Below are 25,649 nucleotides of genomic sequence, written 5' to 3' on the forward strand. Positions count from 1 at the left end.
AAGTTTAGCGCTTTTATTAAATTATTCTCAATTAATTTGACCCCAAATCAAGAAAAATACCAACTAAATAAAGTGTGTTTTCAGTAATCAGGATTTTATTCTTAAGGATATAAATATTAAATAACAATGCCTTAGCATAATGATAGTGTTTCTCACTGACAAAAGGAGAAGCCCCTATCTCTTATATAAATAAAAAAAAGTCTTATATTTGATTTCTTAATTCTTCAAATATCCACCCTTTTCGCATAAGCTATAGAATAAAGACTCTTTATTCTCCAAAAGGTTTTCTGGGGTGTCAAACTCTTTGAGTTCACCCTTATCTAACACCAAAATTCTATCACTATCCATGACTGTATCAATACGATGAGCAATCGTTAAAATAGTCCGGTCTTTGAACGCACTTCTAATAGTCTCTTGAATAATCTTATCGGTTTCTCTATCAACAGCAGCAGTAGCTTCATCTAAAATTAGGATTTTTGAAGGATTTAAAAGAGCGCGAGAAAGACATAACAACTGTCTTTGGCCCATTGACAAATTGCCACCATTGTCAGAAATCTTAGTTTGCAACAAATCTGCTGGCTTTTCTTCATCATCTCCTAATTCTTTAACAATACGTTCGATATGAGGTTTTAGGTGCGATAATTCCAAAGCTCTCCAGACTTCAGCATCTGTATGATAATTAAATGGATCAAGGTTACTTCTCACGGTTCCTTCAAAGGCTTGGGCATCTTGTGGAATAATAGCAAGTCTGCTTCTCAAGTCATATAAGCCTAGAGTAGATATATCGATGCCATCGATAGATATACTGCCTTCGAACGGCTCCAAGATCCGGAATAAAGCCAATGTTAGTGTTGATTTACCTGCACCAGTTCTACCAACAACACCAATTTTTTCTTGTGGTTTAATGTTCACGTCAATATCTTTCAAAACTGGATCCAAGTTAGCTCTATACTTCGTAGTATAATTAGAAATCTTAATTTCACCCTTTGATGGCCAATCCTTTGGTGGAGTGTTGCCTTCAACAACACGCACACCTTCTGGTTCCAAATCACGATATTCAAGCACTCTTTCCACACTAACAATCGTAGTCTCAATATTTACCAACATTCTAATGATCCACATCAAAGAGGAGGAAATTTGTAAGACATAACTCATCAAAAGACCTATCAAACCAGCACTTATTGGATGAGTTGTTCCAAGGGTACCCAAAGCCATCAATGACGTGATAAGTATAATAAAGGCACCCATTGTTTCCAAACGCATTGACAACCATCTATTTGTCGACCTGAAGTTGAAAATAAAGTTGACATTCGTTTGAACATTCTGGAAATGGTAATAATTGAATATATCAGCATGATTATAAGCATTGATCACAACATATCCACCTAAAGTTTCACCTAAAAGAGACATCACAGGAGAATAAGATATACTAGTTAGTCTTTTCAACTCTCGGGAGAGGACAACGTAGAACATTTGATAGTAATAATAAATTGCTAACAAAAAGGTATTGACAAGCAAGAACCAAGGCATGCTGATAACGATAACAGTGATAGTAATTAGGTAATCAAACACTGAATGTAAAAATAATGCGACAATATTTTTGAAATCTTCATCGATAGAATTAATATCGGTAGAGAATCTGTTAACAATACGGCCAACCGGAGTTGTTTCAAAAAATGACATTGGCGCCATAACCACGGAATGTGCCATTTGGTTGTGAAGTTGTTTTGCAGCTCTTAAGGAGCAGAAGAATATCATGACGATGATTCTCGTGACATCGAAAGCTGCAGAGGCCATACCAATCAGCGAATAGACAATCATAAATTTCCAAATATGATCATTACCCCCGTTGGTTTGGTTACTTTCAGACCAATATTTCAACCAGAAATTGTTTCCTAGTCCCAATAATTTTGTGGCTATCATCAAGATAAATACTATCAACACGCCAAAGAAACCACATGCCTTCATATAAGCAATATAGACAGATTTTTTAACTCTCCCTTCTTCTTTGGTTTCAGCTTTCTGTGCAGTTTTTCTATCATCTTTGTTCACGTCAATCAATGGCCTTGGTTTCAACGTAGCAACAGAAGCACGACGAGAAACAACTTTGGCAAGTTGTGGATCTTCTTGTTCCTCTTCAAACGCTATCACTGCATTAGCATCAGTTGCTTTAGCATTTTCCAAATCCACCAAAGGTTGTAGAGGTATGATTTCTTCCTCATTATCTTCATCTGAGGATAAAAGATAATCAGAGTCATTCCTGGGAGATTTTGATTTACTTTCAGCATCGGTATCTGCCTCTTGTTCTTCCTTCTCCTTTTCGTTTAATGCATATTCTTCGATGATTTCCCTCAAGAAAGATTTCTCACCATTAGCTGATTCTGTACTCATGACACTATCATAACTATTACCTTCAACAATCATACCATTCTTCAATAAATATATCATATTGGAATGTTGCAAAACGTTAATAGCATTTGTAGTCAATATAACAGTCTTATTCTTCAAAAGACCGGTGTTTCTATCCAAGACTTGTTCAATGATATTCTTGCAGACATGAGAGTCAACAGCACTTAAGATATCATCTAACAGATAAAGATCTGCCCTCGCATATACAGCTCTTGCCAAAGATAATCTTGCTTTTTGACCACCAGATAAAGAGATACCTTTTTCACCGACTATAGTTTGATCACCATCTGGTAAAATTTTCAAGTCTGGTACCAATTGACATGCCTTAATTGTTTTCTTATACATAGCTTCATCATATTTGAAGCCAAAGAGAATATTATCTTTGAAACTCGAGTTCATAATCCATGGTTGTTGAGGACAGTAAGCTAGAGATTTTGCCCTAATGGTGAGTTTTGGCTTAATTTGTGGGGTAGCATCATTTGGAACACAAGGCAAGAGACCTAATATAGCTTTCAAAAAAGTACTCTTACCAGAACCAACCCTACCCACGATGCATGTCAACTCTGCCCTCTTAGCTGAGAAGTGCTCAATATCTCTTAATGCAACACCAGGGGAAGAAACAGAAGCTTCTTCATCATCGTTGGCATCACTCCTTTCACTTTGTTTAACTGATTTCCACAAAAATGTGGCATTATTGATTTCAACAGTTGGATCCACATCATTTGCTTCAGTGCGCTCAATAAAACTATCATCCAACTCCTCCGCCAACAAGTAACTCTTTAATCTTTTCAATGATACACCTATTTCAATTATGTTATTGATCATTTCTGGGATGGTGTAAACACATTGATTTAGCATACCAAACAAAGTCATTGCTGGGAAAACAACTTGTGGAGTAAGGACTTGTCCCGTTAGGTATGAGAAAAGAAGGAAGGTTGAACTTGTGACAAAAACTGGAACAATGTCCCATATAAAGGACATAAGGTTACTTACGATCGCAATTTTCTTCATATTCTTTAATTCTAGATCATTACGAACGTGACCCAAGCGTTCAAGCATTGGCTTTTCCCATGCATATAGTTTAATTGATTTAATACTGTTCAAAATTTCTGAGATAGTTTTTATTCTTCTATCCTTATATTTCATTTGCGCCTTGAACATACGTTTGTAAATTTCAGTTAAGTAACTGTACAGGGGAATCATAATACCAATGGACACGAGCCCTCCAAGAGTAGCAGTACCTAAGAAGAAATAAAGTGAAATCAATACACCAATTAATTGAGTAGGCGCACCGATCATAGTTTGAGCATTTTCAAAAAATCTTTGAATTCTAATAACATCCACAGACATTAGATTCATGATGTCACCGCTTCCTTTCTCATCACGAGCTTCTGCTGAAAGACGGAAAGTCTTTTGGTAAATCATGGACATCAAACTACCACGAATTTTCATACCTGCTTGGAAGATATTGATGAAGAATTGATTTCTAAGCACCGTGCATGAAACATTCAATATGAACAATCCAACTGCGACAAAATATGCGTTTAGTCTGGGAAGTTCATTAGATTCAGGATTGAAAGCTTCAATAAACTTCTTCAAAATTTGTGGTTGAAGGATTGCGAGAACAGTTCTCAAAAATTCGTAAGAAACAGCAATGGCGATTCTTCCACCTACTGATTTTAGCACGGCCAACAAGATAGAATGTCTTTCAGTCCAGCACTCGTATTCCCAATTTGCCTGAATTATCCTGGTAGCTTCTGGAATATCCAAATCAAAAGGTGGTAGAGGCAAGTTTGTAGGGTCTTCAATCTTGTTAGAGTGATAAGTCTCTACAATCAATCTATTCATCCACGTAAAGGTGATATTAGCTAGAGCATTTACAGGTGGATATATGTTGTTATCAGTAAAGTATCTCATCAAGCGTGGAGAGCATTTGAACAGGAAAGTATCATAGCAGAAGATCGAAACGGAATTGACCAGCAAAAGAACGTCTAATGCCATAGCAGCATTGCCGTTCTTTACCACATTGTAATTCTCAGTTCCTGGATGATAATAGCGTTGACCAATTTCAAAAGCGACAAGGAAACTATAGATGAGGAAGTAGAATATTCCATGTCCCTGTGCACAAGAGCTTTTATGGAAGGACAACCACGTAGAGTTTAGGTAAATAATGGCGACGTAGAATAAATTCAACAGAATACTCCACTGGGTCCATTTAGGCTCCTCTTTGACCCAGCTGAGCTGGATTAATAAGAGAACGCATTGACATAGCACGTTGACAATATGAATCGCATGAGAAACACTAAGATCCCGTATCGTCCAGAAGCTTTCCCTAGCAAAATACCCTGGGCCCTTTACACTTTTTCGAAGCGATATATATTGCAAACTGCCAATAACAATGAAGTGAGCTACAAAAATAGCAGAGACCCAAGAAATAAAGCACGGATTCAAGGCATTCACATCCGGCGAAATATAAGGTCGCAAACCATACTTGCAAGTAGCAGATGCAATCTCAGTACCATTGCCTACTTGAATCATGATACAGATATAGATTCTCCGCTGTTATAGTATGTTTAGCTCGGCTAAAAGTCCCTTTATACAAACTGTAATTTAAAACCTAAAATAAATAATAATAAACAAACTTAAAAAAAAAAAATAAATGAATAACTTATTAATTCATAATACCAACCGAATCGAAATCCTTCTTGACATAAAAAAGTGTGCAAATGCAGAGCTCATCGCCCCAGTCCTATCTAATTTCTGATGACACTTATATATGCATCTTCCTGATAACAGATATTATATTTTATGAAAAATTAAAAAAATGTAAAATATGAGTAACGCTGAATAACCATACAAAAAGATACACTAGCCCCGTAGGTCTATATGGTTGCATAATAGAAAAAAAAAAGACAGTGAAAAGAAAAACAGTACTGCGAGGATATCTGTGCTATGCGCAACGACTATTGACTCATCTTCTCAAACAATAGAAAAAACTTCTTGGCATTGCCGCATTGAATCGTTATGACACATTTTTTTTTTGGGTGTCTTTTTTTTACCACCCGGATTTTCTCCGAAAATGTTACGGCCGTAAGGGCCAGTAAAAGAGAGAGAAAAAGCGAGTGTGCGTGGGTGCGAGATATTTTTAGGTTTTATAGGTTAACGGCGGATAATACGATTATATACTAGAAGAGAACAGAGTCCTTAATTGGTGGGTGGAATGAAAACTCGTCAGAGTTTTCAATGAATCTGAGAGATGGTGGAAGTGCTTTAGTTGGATTGTATAGTCTCAATGCAAGACTGCTCAACAAAACCGATAGTGAGGATAGCGCCATTGCCGCACTAGACCACACTGGAGAGAGTCTTGTATTTTTGTACGGATAAATAACCCCAGCTGCTACCGGCAATGCGATCATATTGTAGACCAAAGCCCACGTAAAATTGAATCTAATTCTTCTGAACACCTTCTTGGATAACTTAAGTAGGGCCAGGAGAGAAATCAAGGTATTTACAGGTGAAAGTAGGACAAAATCGCAGGATGTCATGGCAAGTTCGGAACCGGATGCTAACGCGATCCCGACGTCAGCGGTTGCTAGAGCGGGTGCGTCGTTTATACCATCCCCTACCATTGCAACCGACTTATGTACGCCGTTTGGGCCTAAATTGTTTTCTTGTATCCATTTCACTTTAGCGGCTTTTTCTGTTGGAAGAACATCTGCAATAACATACTGTATATTCAATTGATCGGCCACGGCTCTTGCTGTAATTTCGTTGTCACCTGATATCATCCAGCATTCGATACCACTCCTTTGTAGTTCTTCAATAACGATCTTCGCTTCGGGCCTAATTTCGTCTCGAGCAGCACACATCATCACAGGGTAGTAATTGTCATTACCAAAATGCGATCTGCTCTTGATAGCGGTGATCATTACACTTTTCCCTTTAGATTTCCATTCAGCCAATAGCTTCAACTGCTCAGAGTTTAAGTGGCATTTATGGTCCTTTAGCAACTTTTCGTTCCCGATAATAGCGCATTCTGGGTCTATTTCATGCCATATACGGGATTCTGGAGTGGAAAGACCTCGATTAAAAAGGATGTCACCTTTCATACCGCCTCCTGGTATTTCAATTGGATCAGGTACTTTCATCGTCCCAACCTTCTTACCAAATGTGGTATCAATGAATTGTTTCACCCCAGCGGCTAACGGGTGCCTTGACCCAAGTTCCATATCTCTTGTCACTTCGATACCGATGTGAGCTAGCTTCTTATTGTCATGCAATGCGTAATTTGTGACCTTCATGTCTTTCCCCATGGTTAAAGTTCCTGTTTTATCGAAACATACAATGGCAACTTTACATGCTTCTTGGAAGGCTGCGCCACCACCCCGACAAAGGATACCTAATCTTGCAGCCATTCCAGACCCAACAAAAAGTGCCGTTGGGGCAGCAAGACCAATACCACAAGGGCAAGCAATGACAAACACTGCTATAGCAAATTCTAATGACCAGAGAGGCCACCCACCAACATCGTTATCTAAATAATGATGCGGAAGTCTGCCTGTGACACCAAGTAATAGCCATATTATCCATGTTACGATAGCCAGAGCTATAATAATTGGGACAAAGTATCCGGTCAAAATATCTGCCAAACGCTCAATTGGAGCGCGATTTATCTGTCCATCTCTGACAGTATTCACAATTTGATCAATCAAAGAATCACCAGTAAACGAAGACACCTTAGCAATGACAGAAGTTGATCCAACATTTACTGTTCCTGCAAAAATCTGGTCACCTCTTAGTCGTAAAATAGGAACAGATTCACCAGTGAGTGCACTTTCATCAAACTGATTTTCACCTTGAACAATGATCGAGTCTAACGGTGGAGATTGTCCCGGTGTAATCTTAACGAAGTCACCAATTTCAAGGTATTCCACTTTTACAGTGCCAACTTCTTGATACTGATCACCTACCTTTTGCACAAGAAGTGCAGTATCCTGTTTCAAAGAGCTCAAATTGCTAATTGCCGATGATGCTTTAGTCTTAGCTAAGCTTTCCAACAGTCTACCAATTAGAAGAAAGAAACTTAAGAATACAACAGAATCAAAATATGTTGTTGATAAACCTTTGTGTGTCATTGATTCTTTGTTGTTTCTTGGCCTTGAAGCTGCAATCGCTAGAAGGGCAATGCTGGAAAAGTATGCTACAGAAGTACCCAAAGACATCAACAAATTCATACTTCCAAATCTAAAGAGACGTCTTTTCCAATTGTTTGAGTGTTTCCATAACGAATAAACCTCTTTGATAGCCTTACGATGGAATATGTCTGCAACGAAAAAGTACACCGGGGTACTGAGGATAAATAAAATCCAAACTACGCGGGCAACATCCCCAACCCATATTGGCTCTTCTAACCACTTTCTAAATTTATTCTTCGAATGTACTAAAGACATTCCGATAATCCCAAATATAAATGTAGGAATTGCAACAACGGTAACAGCAACTAGTCTTTTAACTATCCCTAAAGTTTCCCTTTTGGCCATCTCTTTTAATTGCAGTTCGATAGGCACTTCTTTTACTATTACGACATCAATATCATTATGCTCCGGGGTAGTGAGTTCTGTTTTGATCTTGTCGATTATATTACGAATAGTTATACCTCTTTCGACATTTGGAATATAGGAAAACCTAATATAAGGGTGTTTAAGCGATAATTCGTTGGAATCATCTATTATTAGCTCTGCATCCGCAATGTCTTGTAATGAATGAATAGCACGCACCGGACAGTTTGAACAGAACATCCCCTCTATTTTGACAGTAACAGCTCTGCTTGGAACTTTAACTGAAATGTGATTTGTCAATGTTGGAGAACCAACAGCATTGTATATGAAACCGCAGTCTTCTACTGTTTCTTTCAACTCTTCTAATTTATCCGGAGCATTAGTATCCAAAATGAATGATCCAACTTTACTAACAACGTTTACCGCGACGTCAGAAACAAAATCCAAATCAGACACTGCATTGGTTATAGATGAGGCACAGGCTGCACAGGTAATACCACCGATAGACGCGGTTACTTTATATTTTCTTTCGCTTTGAACTGGTAAAACATCCTTTAATTGAATCGAAATATTGTGGTCCCTAATAATATCCAAGATTTTTTGGCAGATATTCTTATTCTGAACAATGGCCAATATACTATTGTCTTCTAATTTTACATTGGATATACCACATTTCTCTTTTATTTCCTCGATTATGGAATCAACTTCTTCTGTGTCCTCCAAAACGAAATGCGCTCTATAATTCAGATCTGCTGCATTGTTGGAGTTGTCGTTTGGGTTACCTAAATTTCTAATATCAACTAGTTGCCAGTCATGTAAGTCTTTATCAAATACTTCAATGTCGGCATCAAGACCTGATCTTGATAACGATTCTAGTAAATCCTTTAGATCTTTACTGGACTTGATCTCTATCACATTCTCACTTTTTTTATATTTGACGGACCCTGTCTTGTTGTCTACAACTTTTCTAATAGATTTTTCAGTTTCTGGACCTTTATTGTCCTTAACAAGGACTCTAACCTTAAGTGATCTTTTCATTTACACTATTAGTTGGATTTTTTTATCTAGGGGTGTTCGATCTGACATTGTGTAGATAAGCCATACTTAACCAACATCCGCTACCATCAAAGGAACAATGGATCTCTGGCACCCTTAAGATTAAGCTTTATCTGTTTATATAGAATGAGGTGTAACTTTTTTTCATCATGTATCTCAATGATGTAAATACAGCACTAATAACGCAAGGCTGAAAAATATATAGTCACTTTGTAATCATAAAAGAAAAGAAATATGAGCGGCTTTTGCTGTATGTGTGGCACTAGTTTTCGGGGTATGATGTATCTTACGTAATTAATCATACACACACACACACACACACACACACACACACACACACACACACACACATATATATATATAAGTAGAGAAACAATCGTTAACCTTTCTTTTATTAGTTAGTCGGCTAGTTAGTTAGTTAGTTAGTTATGAGAATCGTAGTTATACAATTAAAATAAAAACAATGCACAAAAAAAAATATATGTAATCATGTTCTTAAGTGTTTTGATTTTTTTTGTTTAACGCAAGAATCCCTTCTTTTTAGCAGGAACTGGTGAATTAGATGGTTGGTTTGCGAGGGACAGTTCTAGTTGACGTTTCTTTTCTTCCAAAGCCTTAAGTTGGCTTGTTAGTTTATCCTTCAATTCTTTGTGTCTAGCAAATAGTTCGGCTTCAGACTTCTGTAGCTTCTTCTCCTTTTCTTCAACCTTTTGTTGGAAAACAGCCTTCATTTCAGCCTCAAGCTTAGCTAACTTGACTTCGTGAAGTTGTTTTTCCTCCTTTTGTCTAGTTTCCGGATCGAAGCTCTTGAACACACTGTTGTCCTGCTTGATGCCTAAACCTATTAACTTTTCCGATCTGTATTTCTCGTATAGAACCTTGTTAGTTCTTTCGCGCAACTCTTCCAAGTACTGTCTTATTAATAGGTCTCTTAGGTACACGAAATCGGAGTGTTTTGTGTTATCGACCTCGATGACACCCCATGGATAAGCTCTACCTCTAACTCTTCTACCATCCTCTGTGGTCACTTGTTCCGTAGAACCAACAACAGCGAATGGGATCTTTTCAAAGATGTTTTCATTCTCCCCAGAACCATCGTCTCCCAGCGTAAAGTATTGAGGTGGTTCGAACAATTGAACGTTAGCCTGTTCCAATTGCTTTTTTATAGTAGCCTTGAAGGACAGAATCTCTTCATCTGTTAATATATCAGACTTGGCGATGATTGGAATCAAGTTACACTTAGAGTGAACTTGTTTGCAAAATTCCAAATCTAATTGCTTTAAACCATGACCAGTTGGTTCAATAAAGTAGAGACAGGCATGAATTCTGTTATCCTGTAACACGCTTCTTTGAATTTTGTTTTCAGATTCAAGGTATTGATCGAATCTACGATTTATTTCATCGACTATTGGCTTCCAAGAATCGGTGTTATCGATCGAGTCACCAAAACCAGGCGCATCCACAACAGTCAACTGTAGTTTTACCCCATTCTCTTCAATTTCAGCAGACACAGTCTCGATCTTAACCTTGGGTTGATGCACAGAATCCTCTTCGCCGTTCTCCTTCTTGACACTTGTATCGGTGTTGCTGTCGCTCAAGTCCAAAGATTGAACACCTTGAGTCAAATTGTCTTGTTCGTACAACTCCCTGTTGAACAACGTGTTGATTAAAGTGGACTTACCCAACCCCTTGTAACCAACGCACAACAAATTCAGGTTGAACCCGCGGCGAATCGACTTTCTGTGCCACTGCTTTGGAAGGTTCGCGAAACCAACGTAACCGCTAATTTGGCGACGAATGACCTTTACTTTTGGTTGTTCAGGAAGAACTTGACCTCTGGAAACCGTTTCTTCAACAGCAGGAACACTGTCGGCCGCACTCAATGCCATATGATGGTGGCTAGAAGCATCATGGGTTACACTTTCCGAGTCTGCAACACCGGACTCTTCACGTTTTAAAGAAACTGCCTCTGCTTTAACTGCATCATTCATCATTTCAGCCATTGCGTATTGATCTTACTGATGCTTCTATTACTGGTACTTCCCTTCGATAGACCACAACTAAAGACTACTTTTCTTTGTCTCTTCTCTTCTGTACCCAAACCGAATAAAACTTGATCTGTTCAAATATATTTATTATAGATTTATATTTCTATATTTGTGGTCCATGTTTTAAATCGCGTTCTTTGTACTAGGAAACTTTGGAAAGAGAACAGAGGAAAAAAAAACAGAGAACAAAAAACAACAAAAAGTGGGAAAGAGGGAGAGAGAGAGAGAAAGATTGATACAACATTGTTACCCGGCCACACGACATTTACACATGATCTACAAGTGACAGGCGTTACCCGCAGAAACGAACCCCATCCTTTAAGCAGAGAAGAAAATAAAAATAAATAAATAAAAAAAAAAAAATAAGAAATTGAAAAAGAACGCGTCGCCTGTGCTATCTGTGTTAGTAATTTTTTTTTCCAGAATTTCAGAACATTCCCGTTAAATCATAATTTATTTTATTTTTCATTTTTTATTATTTTTATTTGTTGTGTTAGAACGCATGTTACCCTGTCCTCTGCCCGCTAGAATTCCCCTCAGCATATATTCAATTTCTTCACCTCTTACAATTCTTCGACACGAAACAAAACAGAAAGAGGAAAAGAAAGCTTGTTCAAATATAGAATAAATAAAATATCTGCAAATGAAGCAACATAGATCAAAAGAAGAAGAAAAAGGATACAGGAGTTGGGTTGCTTAGTGAATTGGTGCTGAAAATTAGCAAGAAGCAAATAGCAGCAAAAAATTAAAGGTTTGAACTAGGTTCGGAGACAGGAATTGAACAGGCAAAGATAGGATATATATAGACTAGAATGACGACCGAAGAAGTTGTAGGAATCTCTAACTTGCCAAATCAGATTTACAAGCTGGTTTCGAAGCAAGGTGGTGTTTTCACGTTACTAACTTGTGGTGAAAGTGGGTTGGGTAAGACTACATTCATTAACACGCTTTTCCAGACGACTTTGAAGCCATCTGACGCGCGTACTGGACGTTCCATTCAAGGTCCTATCAAGAAAACGGTTGAGATTGACATACTACGTGCTGAGCTCGAGGAAAAGAACTTTACTTTGAAGCTAAATGTAATTGACACGCCTGGGTTTGGTGACAATGTGAATAACGACAAATCGTGGCAGCAAATCATCGATTTCATAGACGATCAACACGACTCGTACATGCGTCAGGAACAGCAGCCATACAGAGACGTCAAGTTTGATTTGAGGGTTCACGCTGTATTATATTTCATCAGACCAACCGGGCACGGCTTGAAGCCACTCGATATCGAGACAATGAAGAGGATCAGCACTAGAGCCAACTTGATCCCTGTGATCGCCAAGGCGGATACGTTAACAAGCCAGGAATTACAAGATTTCAAGCTCAGAATCAGACAAGTCATTGAGGCACAGGAGATCCGTATCTTTACACCGCCATTAAATGAAACACAGGACGACCCAGCTGCCATGGAACACGCCAGACAGCTGATTGAGTCTATGCCATTCGCCATTGTTGGTTCTGAAGATCAATTCGATAATGGTAGCGGTACCAAGGTTGTTGCAAGAAAATACCCATGGGGTCTAGTAGAAGTAGAAAATGATCAACACTGCGATTTCCGCAAGCTGAGATCACTTCTACTAAGAACCAATCTATTAGACTTGATTCTGTCAACACAAGAACTGCATTACGAAACTTATAGAAGATTACGTCTAGAATCCCATTTGGGCGGATCTTCAAGCGATATTGCAAACGACAAATTGGGCAGCAACTTTGTTGCAGCTCCTGCTAGAAAACTGTCACACAACCCTAAGTTCAAGGAGGAAGAAAATGCATTGAAGAAGTACTTCACTGACCAAGTCAAGGCCGAAGAACAAAGATTCAGACAATGGGAACAAAATATCGTCAACGAGAGAATCAAACTCAATGGCGATCTAGAAAAGATCCAGGCCGAGGTAAAAAAACTAGAAGACCAAGTTGCAACTCTAAAGCTAAGAAAGCGTTAAAAATTATGCTAAGGTAAAATTCAGTAGAGAAAGAGAAAGAGAGAAAGAGAGAGAGAGATAAAAAAAAACATCAAAATAAATACGATAGCGAAAAATAGGATATCCGTTCTCAATCACTACAGTAGCTTAGATAAATGACACGTGCTCCAGTTCCATTCCAGCTTCCTCTAGCGAAGTACAGAGAAATAAGAAAAAATATATATATATATTTAAATATCTATCAGAGAACTAAATAATACTTTGTAGTTAGTAATAATAGTACGCTATGCGAATGATTTTACTTGCCCCATGACGAAGCCAATTCGTTTCTATCTGGTATTATCTAAGAACGATTATATTTATTTGTTTATTTGTTTGTGTGTATAGAGTTATATATACGTATATATATTTATGTGGTTGATACTATCTGCAAGATCAAATCAAAGACGAGGAACCAACCTTTATTCCAATTCAGTTAGGTACTTTTCAGCATCCAAAGCGGCCATACAACCAGAGCCAGCGGAAGTGATAGCTTGTCTGTATCTAGAATCTTGGACATCACCAGCAGCGAAAACACCTGGGACGCTAGTCAAAGAGGAGCCTGGGACGGTCTTAACGTAGCCAGCATCGTCAAGATCGACTTGTCCAGCAACAATTTTGGTAGCTGGGGAGTGACCAATGGCGTAGAATAATCCGTTAACTGGCAAGTCGTATTCTTCATTGGTCTTTACGTTCTTGACCTTCAATGCATTCAAGTACTTGTCGTCACCCTTGGCTTCCAAGGTGACGTGGTTGTACAAGATTTCGATCTTTTCGTTTTGTTCAGCACGTCTTTGCATGATTTGAGAGGCACGCAAGTGGTCCTTTCTGACAAGCATGTACACCTTGGAACCGTACTTGGTCAAAAATTGTGCTTCTTCACAGGCAGAGTCACCACCACCGATGACAGCCAATGGCTTGTTTCTGAAGATTGGCACTGCACCGTCACAAACGGCACAGGCGGAGATACCCTGTTGCCAGTACTTCTCTTCACCTGGCAAGTGTAGACGCTTAGCGGAGGCACCGGTAGCCAAGATAATGGCATCGGTAGTTTCTGGTTCTTGGTCCTCGTTGAATTCGGTCCAGAACTTGAATGGCTTGCTGGACAAGTCCACCTTTGCAACGGTTTCGGTAATCACCTCGGTACCAAACTTGACAGATTGAGCCTTCATCTTATCCATCAATTCACTACCGGTCAAACCTTCTGGGAAACCTGGGAAGTTTTCGATTTCAGTGGTGGTTGTTAGTTGACCACCGGCGGCGATACCATTAGCCATGAAACCCTCGTATAGGGTAGGCTTGATTTCTGCTCTAGCCAAGTAAATGGCGGCGGTGTGGGCTGCTGGGCCGGAACCAATAATTGTTACCTTGTGATGAACCATTCTGCGTTGTATTTGTTGTATGGGTATACGCATGTACTAGTGGTGATACACTTCTATTGAATATAGATTGTATAGATTAACAGTGTGTTTTCACTTTCGTTTGGTGTGGCTGTCTTTTGACAATTAGGTCGGGTCTTTATATCAGTTTTCATGAAAAATTCCAGGCCGGTGTGACAAATCAAAGCGATGAGCCAGAACAAAGCGAGTTTAGTCAGAATGAGAAGAAAACAAAATCAGAAACCAGAAGCCAGAAGCTAGAACCACCGGACATATTAGTAAAGTGAGGGGCATAGCCTAGACATATAGTTCAGGCACGTTCGATCTGACAAAAGAAAAAAGGGCCAAAAGAAGGAAGAAGTTAGTGAACGTTGTCCAAAGGGACAACGGAAACACATTTGATTTTTGAAAGCCATCATCTATATAGGGGAGGAGAGGGTGGTGGGACGCCCATCCAATATACAGAGTATATAAGTATTCGTTTCATCATTTGACATGGGAAGGGGGAAGGGGAAAGAAAGTATCTTAGATAAAGGTTGGGAATTCGTTGCCCAACCAGTCCCATGGGTCGTTAAATCTCAATCCCTGGTCCAAGCCGTTGATCTCCTTGATCTCTTCGTCGGACAAGGTAAAGGTCTCTTCGATCTTCAAGTTCTCGAGGAGACGTTCCTTCTTGGAGGACTTTGGAATGACGGCGATACCACGTTGGGTGGACCACTTCAACAAGACGTGGGATGGGGTGACGTTGTGTTTTTGAGCAATGGCCTTGATGGTGTCGTTTTCGAACAAAGTCTTTGTGTGCAAGGCCTTTTCGTTGTTCAACTCGACAAAGGATAGTGGGCCGAAACTGGAGTAGGCGACGACTTGCAAGCCCACCTTTTGGGCGTACGTGATCAAGCGGTCCTGGACCAAGTATGGGTGGTGTTCGATCTGCAAGGCGACTGGCTTGATACGGGCGCCACGCAACAAGTCCTGGATCAATGCACCCGAAAAGTTTGAGATACCCAAAGATTTGATCAAACCTTCGTCGACCAACTTCTCAAGGGCTCTGTAGGTGTCCAAGATTGGGACAGGCTCCTCTTCGATGATTTCCTTGGCGAAATTGTCCTTACCTGTGTAGAAACCTGGAGGGTACTTTTCGTCTAGTGGCACGAACTTGAAAGCCAATGGGAAATGGATGTAGAACAAGTCCAAGTAGTCCAATTGCAAGTCGTTCAAAGTTCTTTCGACTGCGGTACGCACGTTGTCTGGGTGGTGGAAACTGTTCCACAACTTAGAAACGACGACCAAGTCTTCTCTCTTGACGATTCCTTCCTTGATGGCTCTGTTAATACCTTGGCCCACCTCTTTTTCGTTGGCGTAGTCCTGCGCGCCGTCGAACAAGCGGTAGCCCAACTTGATGGCTTCGTACACCTGTTCGGCACACACTTCGTTTGGGATTTTCCAGCATCCCAAGCCGACTAGCGGCATCTTGGATCCATTGTTCAAGGTAACTGTTGGTGCGAGGTATGTCATGGTGTTTCTATACTGTGTTTTGGTGGAGATAATTGACACTACTGTCAGAACTATTTACAACCAGTATTACATCTACTAGCAAGTAGTAAGGGGACTGACTGATCAGATTGCTGTGACAATTCCATGCCAGCCCTATTTATACAGAAAATTGCAAAATACAAACCTTCACGAGAGCAATTGCGGTTGATATGGGTTTGATATGGGAGTGGGTGGGAAGGGCTTAAACCAACCAATGCCTGGGCGCAGCCCAGGCATAGTTCCAGGCCCAGGCCCAGGCCCAGAGCAATGCCTGGGCCTCTGCCTCTGCCTCTGCCAGATTGTCCCTTAAGTCCAGGTGGGTGCGCACGCCCTTGGAGACAAAGTCAAAAACACAGGGCAATCAACAGGCGAAAGAAAACCCAAGCAAATCACAACACCAGACGAAACAATGTGCTCGTTCTCCAAAGAAATCTGGTGTGTATGTATGTGTGTGCTACTTACCACAGGTAATACAGGTAAACACAGATCACACTGCCCATATGCAGAGAGTGTCGAGGATGGTGGGTGGGGCGGCGGCCGGAAGATAGTGCTCCGGCCGTAGCACGACTCCTCTTTCGACGCGCTTCCACTGGGGGAATCACACACTGGAAACACGGAAACGGTGTTACCCGGAGACGCGGGCGGTGAGCCAGTGGGCGAGCGTGCGAGCGTGTTCAGAGAAATATTACGCCCTGGTGTAGTGATGTTTGTTGTTTGTGGTGGTGTTGCCGGCGGCTCTGGCGTGGTTGTGGTGGTGGGGGGTATGTATAATATAGAATAGAATCAATCAATCAATCAATCAATTAATCTGTCGCATTACGTAATTGGGGTTGCGTTACTTTGTGCTCTCTACCTCTGGCTATGATATTAAGGGCATGTACTCGTCAGACTCGAGGCGTCTGATTATGTTGTCGTCCGCATACAAGACGTAGTGCTGGTAGAAGTAGGTCAAATCGAAGACGATGGTGCCCGCGCTTCCGACAATGAATGGGAGCGCGTTCATGACGAACTCGTGCTTGTCGTCACTGGTCAAGAACGAACAAGAGGTGAAGATGGACAGTGTGTATGTGACGTTCGCCAGTAGCGTGCACACGAATAGTAGCGGCGAGAGGCCGTCTGTGCTCTTGCGTCTGTAGTTCTTGATGAGCTGTGGTATTCTTGCGTAGAAGTAGGCCATCGCTCCGACCCACGAAAACACCTGGCCTGGGATGCTGGTGTGGGGTTCTTCTGGGGTGGTGGTGGTGGTGGTGGTGGTGGTGGCGGTATTGGAAACCGAGATTGCGCGGCTCACCAGTGCCATTGGCATTGCCAATGGCATTGCGGTTGCCGCCCCGCTCTGGCCCACGACGAGCGTCGCGAGCCATCTCCACCAGCCCTGGCGACGCTTCATGTTGAAATGTACGCTCGGGTTCGACCCCCGGCTTCGTACCAACAATAGCCGCTCCTCCATGGTCGCCGACTCGTGACCCGGCGTAGCCAACTGGTTCTTGTGCAATATCCCATAGTAGTAGTACTGCCCGCATATAACTACATCGTTCGTCAAGTAGTACACGGCCAATAGTATCTGGAACGGAAGCTGTCTGGTCATGACAGCCCCAAACAAACTGGTTATATCGCCAAAGAGCCAGCACAACAAGAAACCGGCCGAAAGCCCTTCGACGCTCTTGTCCCGGTACGTCTCGATCAACTGGGGGATTTGCGCAACAAAAGAGGTCAAAAACGAGACCCCGCCGCTGGCGACGCTCACATCCGGCCACACTGACCTATCGCACCATGTCTCATTACTCATCTCTGGAATTGGGTCTGCCTGGATGCCTGTCTGAATGCTCTTATTCGCTTCACCAGGTCAAACCAGTGTTGGTTTTCTTTACCTAGTTTTTTATTTCCCTGCTTTTTCATTTCATTTAAGTCTGTACTGGACTGGACTGGCTGTATAAACAGAGTCACAACCTGAGAAAGAAACTCATCAAAATTTGAAAAATATATATATATATATATATATACATTACTGTTATAATCATATATCATATAGTGGGTGTATGTTATGTATATGGAACTGTAGTTGTGTGTCTAGTGGGAAGAAGCACCAGCATGGCTCGGCCCTTCTTAAGTATCGTTTATTTGTTTGTTTGTTTGCTTGCTTGATTGATTTTATATAGTTAATTCTTTTCTTCTCTCTCCTTGTCTCAAAACTTCGCGTAGTAATGGTTCCACTTCCTCACAAACAACGCATTCTGCTCTCTGATGGGCTGGTACTCGTCAATCGCCTGGATTAACCGGAACGACGACGACAACTCGTCCAAATGCAAAAGATTGTTCCATCCGAAATGGTACCGGAGCAACACGTTCAACGTGAGCGAACAAAGAATCTTGTAGTTTACCGTCACATGCTTCTCCTTGAAAGCATCCCAATCAAGTGCCTGCATCTGCTTGTTGTTGGCGTCGTACCGCGATACCTTGGCGTTCTCCGCAACTATTATGTCCAAGATCCACATGAATAGCTCGTGGTCCACCCGCGCTAGACAGTTCCAGAATGTCATGTAGTTCAAATATCTAGAGTTGAACTCCTCCGCAAACGCAGCATCTTTCCTCATGTACCTCCCAACAACCCCATCTTTGTTCATGATCCGGTTGTCGTACTTGTCTCTCGTGGTAGAGTTGAAACATGTCAACTGGAGCAAGTTCGCCAGCTTCCATATCTCTTCCACCTCAAACCCTTCCAGAAGCAAGTGGTACATCAAGTAGTTGTCCCCCGTCTGTATCCCATACTTGGATATAGACTTCCATTGCAAAAGCTTCACCAAGTGTGGTCGAAGTGATGGCGTCACGCCGATATGCATATCATCCGCCAACTTGTTAATTTCTGCCATCTGCGTGCTAGGGAAGGGCGTCATTTTGCACTTGATGATTTCATCTAGTTCTTCCAACTTGTCCATGTACTTGTTAGAAATCACGTTGTGCTCTGTGTTCAACACAGTATTGTAGATCAACGACCTTTTGCACGATGAGAATCCGGTTTCCCATGCAATTCTTTTCAGATCTGGAAGCGAAGATTTCCTATTTAACCCTCTATCAATAAGTAGCACCACTTTTTGTCTGTTTATCTCGTCCTTCACCTCTTGCTCCTCTCGTCTATGGCTACTCTCCAACTTCTCGATGCTGGCCATGCTCAACGTTTTCCGAACCTCCCTTTCGTGAGACTTCCGCTCCTCTTGGCCCTTTGGCGGCAGCCAACATGGCCTCGTGCTCGTCACCATCGACACTTTGTCGTCGCTCACTAGCTTTAAGTCCTCCATACCTTCTTCGCTTGCGTTCTTGAAATCAAAGGGAAGTAACTCTGCAGATTGCGTACGCTCCAGGAGCCTCGACTTGGTAATCTCATACTCAGATTTTTGGTATACAACACTGAGGTTTCTTCCAACTTGCTGGAAGTACTCCAGGTCAGACATCCTTTGCACACCCGGTATTGGGCTAGGAGGCATGTCATGGGTGTCAATGATTTTCCCGTTCCCGCTGCCGCAACCACCGGCACCGCCCTTCGATGATGAGGAGCTTGTTGCCGACGATCCCGATGCAGAAGATCTTTTTTGTTTGCGTTGAGTGAGGAACGCAGAACTATGGGAGGCCATTGGTATGGTTGCGACGAGGCTTTCGTCCAGCAACTCGTTGGCCGAGAGCTTGGCGTCTTCATCGTAAAAGAGCTCTTTTTGTTTGATACTATGTTGCAAGTGTATCTTGTTTTGTTCCCTGCGCAGTCTGTAACGCTGCGAAGGAGTTAAGGGTTTCTTTGTATTGTGCAAGTCCGTTGGTAGAACGGGCACGCTCTTGGAATGCTGCGATACGGACAACGGATGGTGACCGTGATGCGATGCTGAATGTACAGAAGTGGACGACACCGAAGATGGAGCCATTGCGCTGTTCGTGCTGGGCTTCATGGCTGAAGCTGTTTTCGACCGGGTAAGCAACTTCGCGCCGCCTGGCCCAGAGCTGGAACCTGCCGTATTCATATTCATGCCCATGCTGATGCCGGAGCTGTCAAACCCGGCTCCCGACGACGTCGATCCACTCTTACTGCTGGCATTACTGTTACTATTGCCGGTTACATGCGAATCGCTGTTGTTAAATGTGTATTTAGTGTTCATTGCCTTTGGTGTTGATGTGACCTTGACTGTCGATACTGAAAGATCTGCATCCGAAAGCGAGGTATCGGTGAGGTGGGATAGCGACACAGCGTCCAGCTCATCCTTGTTATTCAGGTGGCTGCCGCCATTTTTTCTGGTGGATGCTGCTGCCGCACCCTGACTCGAATTTGAAGCGGAGAACAACTCTTTTGTCAACGCGCCACCATTAACAATACTGCTGCCATCCTCATCATCCTCCTCATCGTCGATAATCGACGTCCCGCTAGAGGAGTCCTTGGAACATCCAGCATTAATGGAAAACACATCTCCCGTGTCTGTAATGATCGACTCGTTCGAAATGGGTCTTTCGTTCTTCACTAAAACCGCCTTCCGATTAGGCGGCTTAAACGACAGTACACCATCCTCAGGCGCGTCTGGTGGCCCCCCTGCAGGCCCTGGCCCCGTAGAAAGAGACCCTGCCCCCCCTGGAACACTACTGGACGCGCTTGCTGCCGCACTACTACCACTACCGCTACCACCTTCCATCATATTCATCAATATATTCTCACTAGGACGTCTATGAATCCCGGACCCTACCGTCTTGCTATTCGTGCTATTGCTGTAATTCGACACACACGAGTTGGCCCCCGATGACCCAGGATACGTCCCCATCTTGCGCGACCGAACATGCGCCATAACCATCGATTATCTCTCGTGCAATTAATTATTTTCCTCTGGGTATATTCCCACCTTCTCTTATTAAAACGAAAATAAGCTTATAATCTCAGTGTTTCAAAAAAAAAAAAAACGCTCTAATAAACAATGAATAGAATAGAAAATAGTATAGTACTAAAACCAAACCAACCGGACCGAAACAAAGACAAACACAAGACAAGCTAGACGATACTCAAAAATATGAACGTCCCCTGCTCGCCTGGCCTCTGTATTTTCTCCTTCTCTTGTTGAATCGAAAAAAAAAACCTTCTGCTCTTTTTTTATTATTATTATTTTCTATAGACCTACCTATTAAAAGTGATCTCAAATCATCTAAAACTACAACTATTGTCTGAGAAACATCTAAAAAATCTCGAAAATTGGGAGAAAACCTGAGAAGTCGAGTTTTTTGGGAAAAAATGGCAAAAAAAAAAAAAAAAAATTCCCGGTTTCACCAGAACAAGAGAACTGAGGAAAAAAAAAATGAAATAAAATAAAATGAAAATAAAAAAAAACTATACTAAAGGAGAAGAGAAGAGACCATCGCCCGCTGCACGGTGGGTCTAACCGTAGACTATATATTATCTTGTATTGCCTTACCTTAACTTACTTTATTTAGTACAGTATAGTATAGCATACTATACCGCACTCTATTTTTATTTGACGAGCTAGCTGTCCCTGCATTAGCAAGCAATGGCTTAGCACATAGTAAGTACCGTCGTGCGTAAATCTATAAATAGCTATTGCTACTGCGTTTGCCTGCGACTACTCTCCGTATTCATTTGTTTATTTGTTTTCCATTCTTGACTACTTGGAAGGGGGACTTGAGACAAGGCCTGAGACGGTTTTGTTCGCTTTGTTTCTTGTTTGTTTCTTGCTTCGTGGATCGTGTTTTCCTTGTGATTCTATGCTGCGGTGTTTTCCGGTTTTAGTGCAGAAGAAGATGCGTCCTGTGTTTAGATTTCTGACTGAGATTTACTTTTTCTGAGCGGTTTGTTTAGGGTATTCCGGTTTGGGGAATGAGAGGGATGCAGTAGTTTCCGCGGAGGGAGGCGGGTTAACCAAAACAAAAAAACAGCAGCAAAAAAAAAAAACAGAATTGTTGCTGGGAACGAACCGTTTGGGCAGATCTACGGTTCGACCCTCGAGCGCGGTCCATCTTGATCTATTTATTTCTCATATCATATCATATCAAAACCACGTCACATACAAATTATATTATATATATGTATATGTATAGAGAGTGATGTACACAGATCAGCCGGGCGGCTACTCCTCTTCCGGGGAGTCCTGGGGGAGCGAGTTGCGTAGCGTCAGCTCCATCACGGTGAGTCCGTCTTCGAAGAGCTTGAGAAGCGTGTCGAGTTCTGACAGAACAGTAGGTTTTCTGTCCGCGCGGTGGTCATCCGGAACGTCTATGAACATGTCCATCGAAAGAGACTTTGGGGGCGCGTCCATCATGAGTCCCGTAGAAGGCGTCACTGAGGCCGACACCACTGCAACTGCTGGGGCTGTGCCCGAGGCGTTTCCTGGGGTCGTGCTAGCGGTGGTATTCGTAGCGGTAGCGTTCGTAGCTGTAACGTTTGCACTGGTATTGGCAGTACCAGTGTTAATCTGGGCGGGCACTGACGCTGAAATTGGAACTCCTTGAGCCTGGACAGAGGCGCCTGCACCTGCGCCTGCCGGTACCGCCGGTATTGTCGGTACACCAGGCGCTCCCAACATTCCCAGCGAACCGCCGTGCTCGTTGGTAATGCTGTTGTTGCGGCTCGACGTGCTGGCACTCGTGCTCCGTTTCCGCGGCTTCAAGTCTCCGAACCGTTTTTCCGCAACAGGAGTCATTGCCACGGAGATTTGCGCATTGCTCGTGTTAATCCCGAACTGGTTCACCGTCTGCGCGGTTGTACTGGAATGCGGATGTGCAGAGGCAGATCCCGAATTGCCGCCGCCGCCGCCGCCGCCCTCTTCCAAGTGCGATGTGCCGTCCAATAGCTTGTTCGACCCAACCAGTGTCGTTGGCGAAGGCATCTGTAACTTGAGGTTTGGGTGCTGCTTCTTGAAATCACGGTTGATTCTGCTGGGCTCCTCCTCCTTGCCTTTCTTGTCCATTGGCGAGTTCATTGACTGCAACAGTATGTCGCTGCTTGTCTGTAACTGCTTCATTACGGGCGGTGTGTTGCTGTATATCGAGCTTTGGTGCTGCACAGCGTCCAGTATTTTCTTTTCCGGAGATACCCCGTTAGAGCCACGCGTAGGCGACGGAGATCTCACGCTCATGTTGGAATAGCCGCCATTCCCCATGGAGGCGGCACCATTCCCCGTGGAGGAAGTGCTGATGCCTGCAGGAGCGGGGACGGAAGCGGAAGCACCCGTACCCGCGCCCGCACCCGCACCCGTATTTGTACCTGTACCTGTACCCGCACCCGGACCTGCACCCATGGGTAGCAGGGACGGACCAGAGTTTGCCTGCATAGATGTTGCTGCGCCAGCAGGGACACTGCTTGCACCACTAGACACGTCAGACCGATACGCAGCAAGCTGCGCTGAAGGCTGTCCGCTAACTGTAGGCCTGCGCTGTAACGCAGGTGTCGTCTTGTGCGTCATCGAAGAAACTGTCGCAGACCGCGGCTTTGTACTGTTCATGTTCATGTTCATGTTCATCGTTATAGAAGATTCTTTCGTCACGGGTAACTCCTCGGGGATCTCGATCTCAATAGGAGTTGGTAACACCGATGAGCTGCCCGCACCTGGCATGTTCGTCTTGAAGTTTGTCTGGAGTATGGATAACGCCGGTGTGCTTTGACTGTGTATATTCCGTATGTCTGGCCTGCCGTCGTTGTCATGTTCCGCATGGCCTCCACCAGCATTGGGCTGGATGCTGAACGATGAGACTGTCTTACTCAGCTTTGGGAAATCGTAAACCTCTTCAGGTTTGTCGTCAAATAGCTGGAGTAATTGCTTGGACGCTTTTGTCTCGCTTCTCTTTGACGTTCCATGAGTCGTGGTTCCTGTGTGACGGCTATAGTGGTTCGCAGTACCAGTAGCCGTTTGCTGGTAATGTTTAGTGAAATGGGAGTTGTGCTGGTTTGTGGCGATGTTGCTATTGGCATTCGTTGTGTAGATATTGTTGTTGTTGTTGCCGTTGCCGTTGCCTGTGTTCGGATTCATCGCGTGCATAGTCGAAAGTTGTGCTGTTCCGGGGTTATTATTAGTATTAGTATTATTATTAGTATTGGTGTTATTATTATTATTAGTATTAGTATTATTGTTGTTGTTAAAGGTGCGTCCAATCGTGGATCCCTGGTAATATGGGAAATACGGCTTGTTAGAGTTGTAATAGTCTTCTTCTGGGTACGCATAGTTAACCTCTTGTGGGGAATATTTGATCCAATCTGCTTCTTCCGGAATAGCTTCAACATTGATATCGTTTTCCAAGATGTATTCCTTCGAGCTTAACGAGTCGAAATCCCATTTTATATCAATCTCATCCTGTGAGTTTTCGTTACTTGAACCCCACATGTTCGCATCTAAAGAAGAGTTGGATTTCCTCTTTGCCTGGTTTTGCTCTTCTTCTTGCTTATAATGTTCGTTCTTTTCTCTGAACAGTAAATATCGCGTTATAAGTTCTCGTAGCACCGAGGTGCTCGTTCCTCTCTCTTGCTTGATTAACTTACTCTTCGATAAATCTTCCGCAGATGGTCTTTCCCGAGGATCCTCGTCAAGGCATAATGCGATGAATTCTTTCAATGGCTGTGAATATTCTCGCCCTTCAAGTCTTGGAGGTTTTGATTTCGTAATCATCTGCATCGCTCTGATAGCCTCCATGTGGCAGTATGGCGGATTACCAGTGGCAATCTCATACGCAGTTATACCTAACGACCATATATCCACCTTAGTATCATAATATACCCCTTCCATGATCACTTCCGGCGCCATCCAGTACGGAGTTCCAGCCATTGTTTGTCGTTTCAACATTGATTGAGAAAGTTGCGCAGCAACACCAAAGTCACATAGCTTTACACTACCGTTGTTCGAAATCAATATGTTAGCCGCCTTGATATCTCTGTGAATCACATTATCTCTGTGAATCGAAACTAGCGCCACCAAAATCTCTCGCATTATAACACCAATGTACTTCTCCTCGATCACACCTGGTCGAAGTAACGTCCGAAGCGAACCTCCTGCACAATACTCCATGATCACCCATAGCTTCGTGTCATTCAAATAGGATCCATAGTAATGTGTAATATTAGGTGCCTGCTTCAACGAAGATAAAAATTGGATTTCCTTACGAATATCTTCCACCTCATCTTCAGTGTTATCTAAATTTAACACTTTGATCGCATATACCTGTTGCGTCTTAACATGATACGCCTTGTAAACAACACCGAATTTACCTCTTCCGATGATCTCCTTCCTTTTGAAAAGGGATGTAGCATTGTTTGTTGAGCCAGTAGCCATCTTACTTATTAGATTCTATGACAAAACACCGTTTGTTTCGCTCAATTATACAATGCAATGTTTAACAGTCTGTTTTATAACCTATTAGCCTTTAGAACGCCGTGTAAATCCAGTCCTCTCAACAGCAAGTATAAATGAAATCTACAAGCTCACCTTCTCAAATAACAATGTACGCCTACTTCTTCCCTTGTGGCTTACTTTCTCCTCCTTTGATACAGCCTTTCTTTGTTTTAAAGCTACTGGATTAACATAGCTAATGTTACTTCCTCTCCATGTGTCTACAATATAAACATTACGAAATACATACAACAACAACGCTGTATAGATATTACCCGGCCATCAACCATCAATCAAGACA

At 42.4% G+C, this 25,649-nt stretch overlaps 9 protein-coding genes across 9 annotated transcripts; 1 reads left to right on the forward strand and 8 right to left on the reverse strand.

Moving 5' to 3' along the window:
* Positions 1-216: 216 nt before the first annotated feature.
* BPT1 (ATP-binding cassette bilirubin transporter BPT1) lies at positions 217-4,257 on the reverse strand (the record flags this gene model as incomplete). Its single annotated transcript, XM_022822360.1, has 1 exon — positions 217-4,257. One exon carries the CDS (start codon positions 4,255-4,257, stop codon positions 217-219), a length of 4,041 nt encoding a protein of 1,346 aa, XP_022674189.1.
* A 1,337-nt stretch (positions 4,258-5,594) lies between these two features.
* RAN1 (heavy metal translocating P-type ATPase) lies at positions 5,595-9,005 on the reverse strand (the record flags this gene model as incomplete). The annotated part of the gene is made up of 1 exon (XM_022822361.1): positions 5,595-9,005. The coding sequence occupies one exon, from the start codon at positions 9,003-9,005 to the stop codon at positions 5,595-5,597; it is 3,411 nt and encodes a 1,136-aa protein (XP_022674190.1).
* Positions 9,006-9,541: 536 nt separating this feature from the next.
* Positions 9,542-11,026, reverse strand: CDC3 (septin CDC3; the record flags this gene model as incomplete). The annotated part of the gene is made up of 1 exon (XM_022822362.1): positions 9,542-11,026. The coding sequence occupies one exon, from the start codon at positions 11,024-11,026 to the stop codon at positions 9,542-9,544; it is 1,485 nt and encodes a 494-aa protein (XP_022674191.1).
* Positions 11,027-11,883: 857 nt separating this feature from the next.
* Positions 11,884-13,065, forward strand: CDC12 (septin CDC12; the record flags this gene model as incomplete). Its single annotated transcript, XM_022822363.1, has 1 exon — positions 11,884-13,065. The coding sequence occupies one exon, from the start codon at positions 11,884-11,886 to the stop codon at positions 13,063-13,065; it is 1,182 nt and encodes a 393-aa protein (XP_022674192.1).
* A 440-nt stretch (positions 13,066-13,505) lies between these two features.
* TRR1 (thioredoxin-disulfide reductase) lies at positions 13,506-14,465 on the reverse strand (the record flags this gene model as incomplete). Its single annotated transcript, XM_022822364.1, has 1 exon — positions 13,506-14,465. The coding sequence occupies one exon, from the start codon at positions 14,463-14,465 to the stop codon at positions 13,506-13,508; it is 960 nt and encodes a 319-aa protein (XP_022674193.1).
* A 522-nt stretch (positions 14,466-14,987) lies between these two features.
* Positions 14,988-15,977, reverse strand: GRE3 (trifunctional aldehyde reductase/xylose reductase/glucose 1-dehydrogenase (NADP(+)); the record flags this gene model as incomplete). Its single annotated transcript, XM_022822365.1, has 1 exon — positions 14,988-15,977. The coding sequence occupies one exon, from the start codon at positions 15,975-15,977 to the stop codon at positions 14,988-14,990; it is 990 nt and encodes a 329-aa protein (XP_022674194.1).
* An 877-nt stretch (positions 15,978-16,854) lies between these two features.
* Positions 16,855-17,784, reverse strand: YPQ2 (Ypq2p; the record flags this gene model as incomplete). The annotated part of the gene is made up of 1 exon (XM_022822366.1): positions 16,855-17,784. The coding sequence occupies one exon, from the start codon at positions 17,782-17,784 to the stop codon at positions 16,855-16,857; it is 930 nt and encodes a 309-aa protein (XP_022674195.1).
* Positions 17,785-18,181: 397 nt separating this feature from the next.
* SBE22 (Sbe22p) lies at positions 18,182-20,818 on the reverse strand (the record flags this gene model as incomplete). Its single annotated transcript, XM_022822367.1, has 1 exon — positions 18,182-20,818. The coding sequence occupies one exon, from the start codon at positions 20,816-20,818 to the stop codon at positions 18,182-18,184; it is 2,637 nt and encodes an 878-aa protein (XP_022674196.1).
* Positions 20,819-22,099: 1,281 nt separating this feature from the next.
* KIC1 (putative serine/threonine protein kinase KIC1) lies at positions 22,100-25,291 on the reverse strand (the record flags this gene model as incomplete). The annotated part of the gene is made up of 1 exon (XM_022822368.1): positions 22,100-25,291. The coding sequence occupies one exon, from the start codon at positions 25,289-25,291 to the stop codon at positions 22,100-22,102; it is 3,192 nt and encodes a 1,063-aa protein (XP_022674197.1).
* Positions 25,292-25,649: the final 358 nt, after the last annotated feature.

The sequence above is a fragment of the Kluyveromyces marxianus genome, chromosome 1 (genome assembly GCF_001417885.1).
Source record: "Kluyveromyces marxianus DMKU3-1042 DNA, complete genome, chromosome 1".
In the NCBI taxonomy this organism is placed as follows: domain Eukaryota; kingdom Fungi; phylum Ascomycota; class Saccharomycetes; order Saccharomycetales; family Saccharomycetaceae; genus Kluyveromyces; species Kluyveromyces marxianus.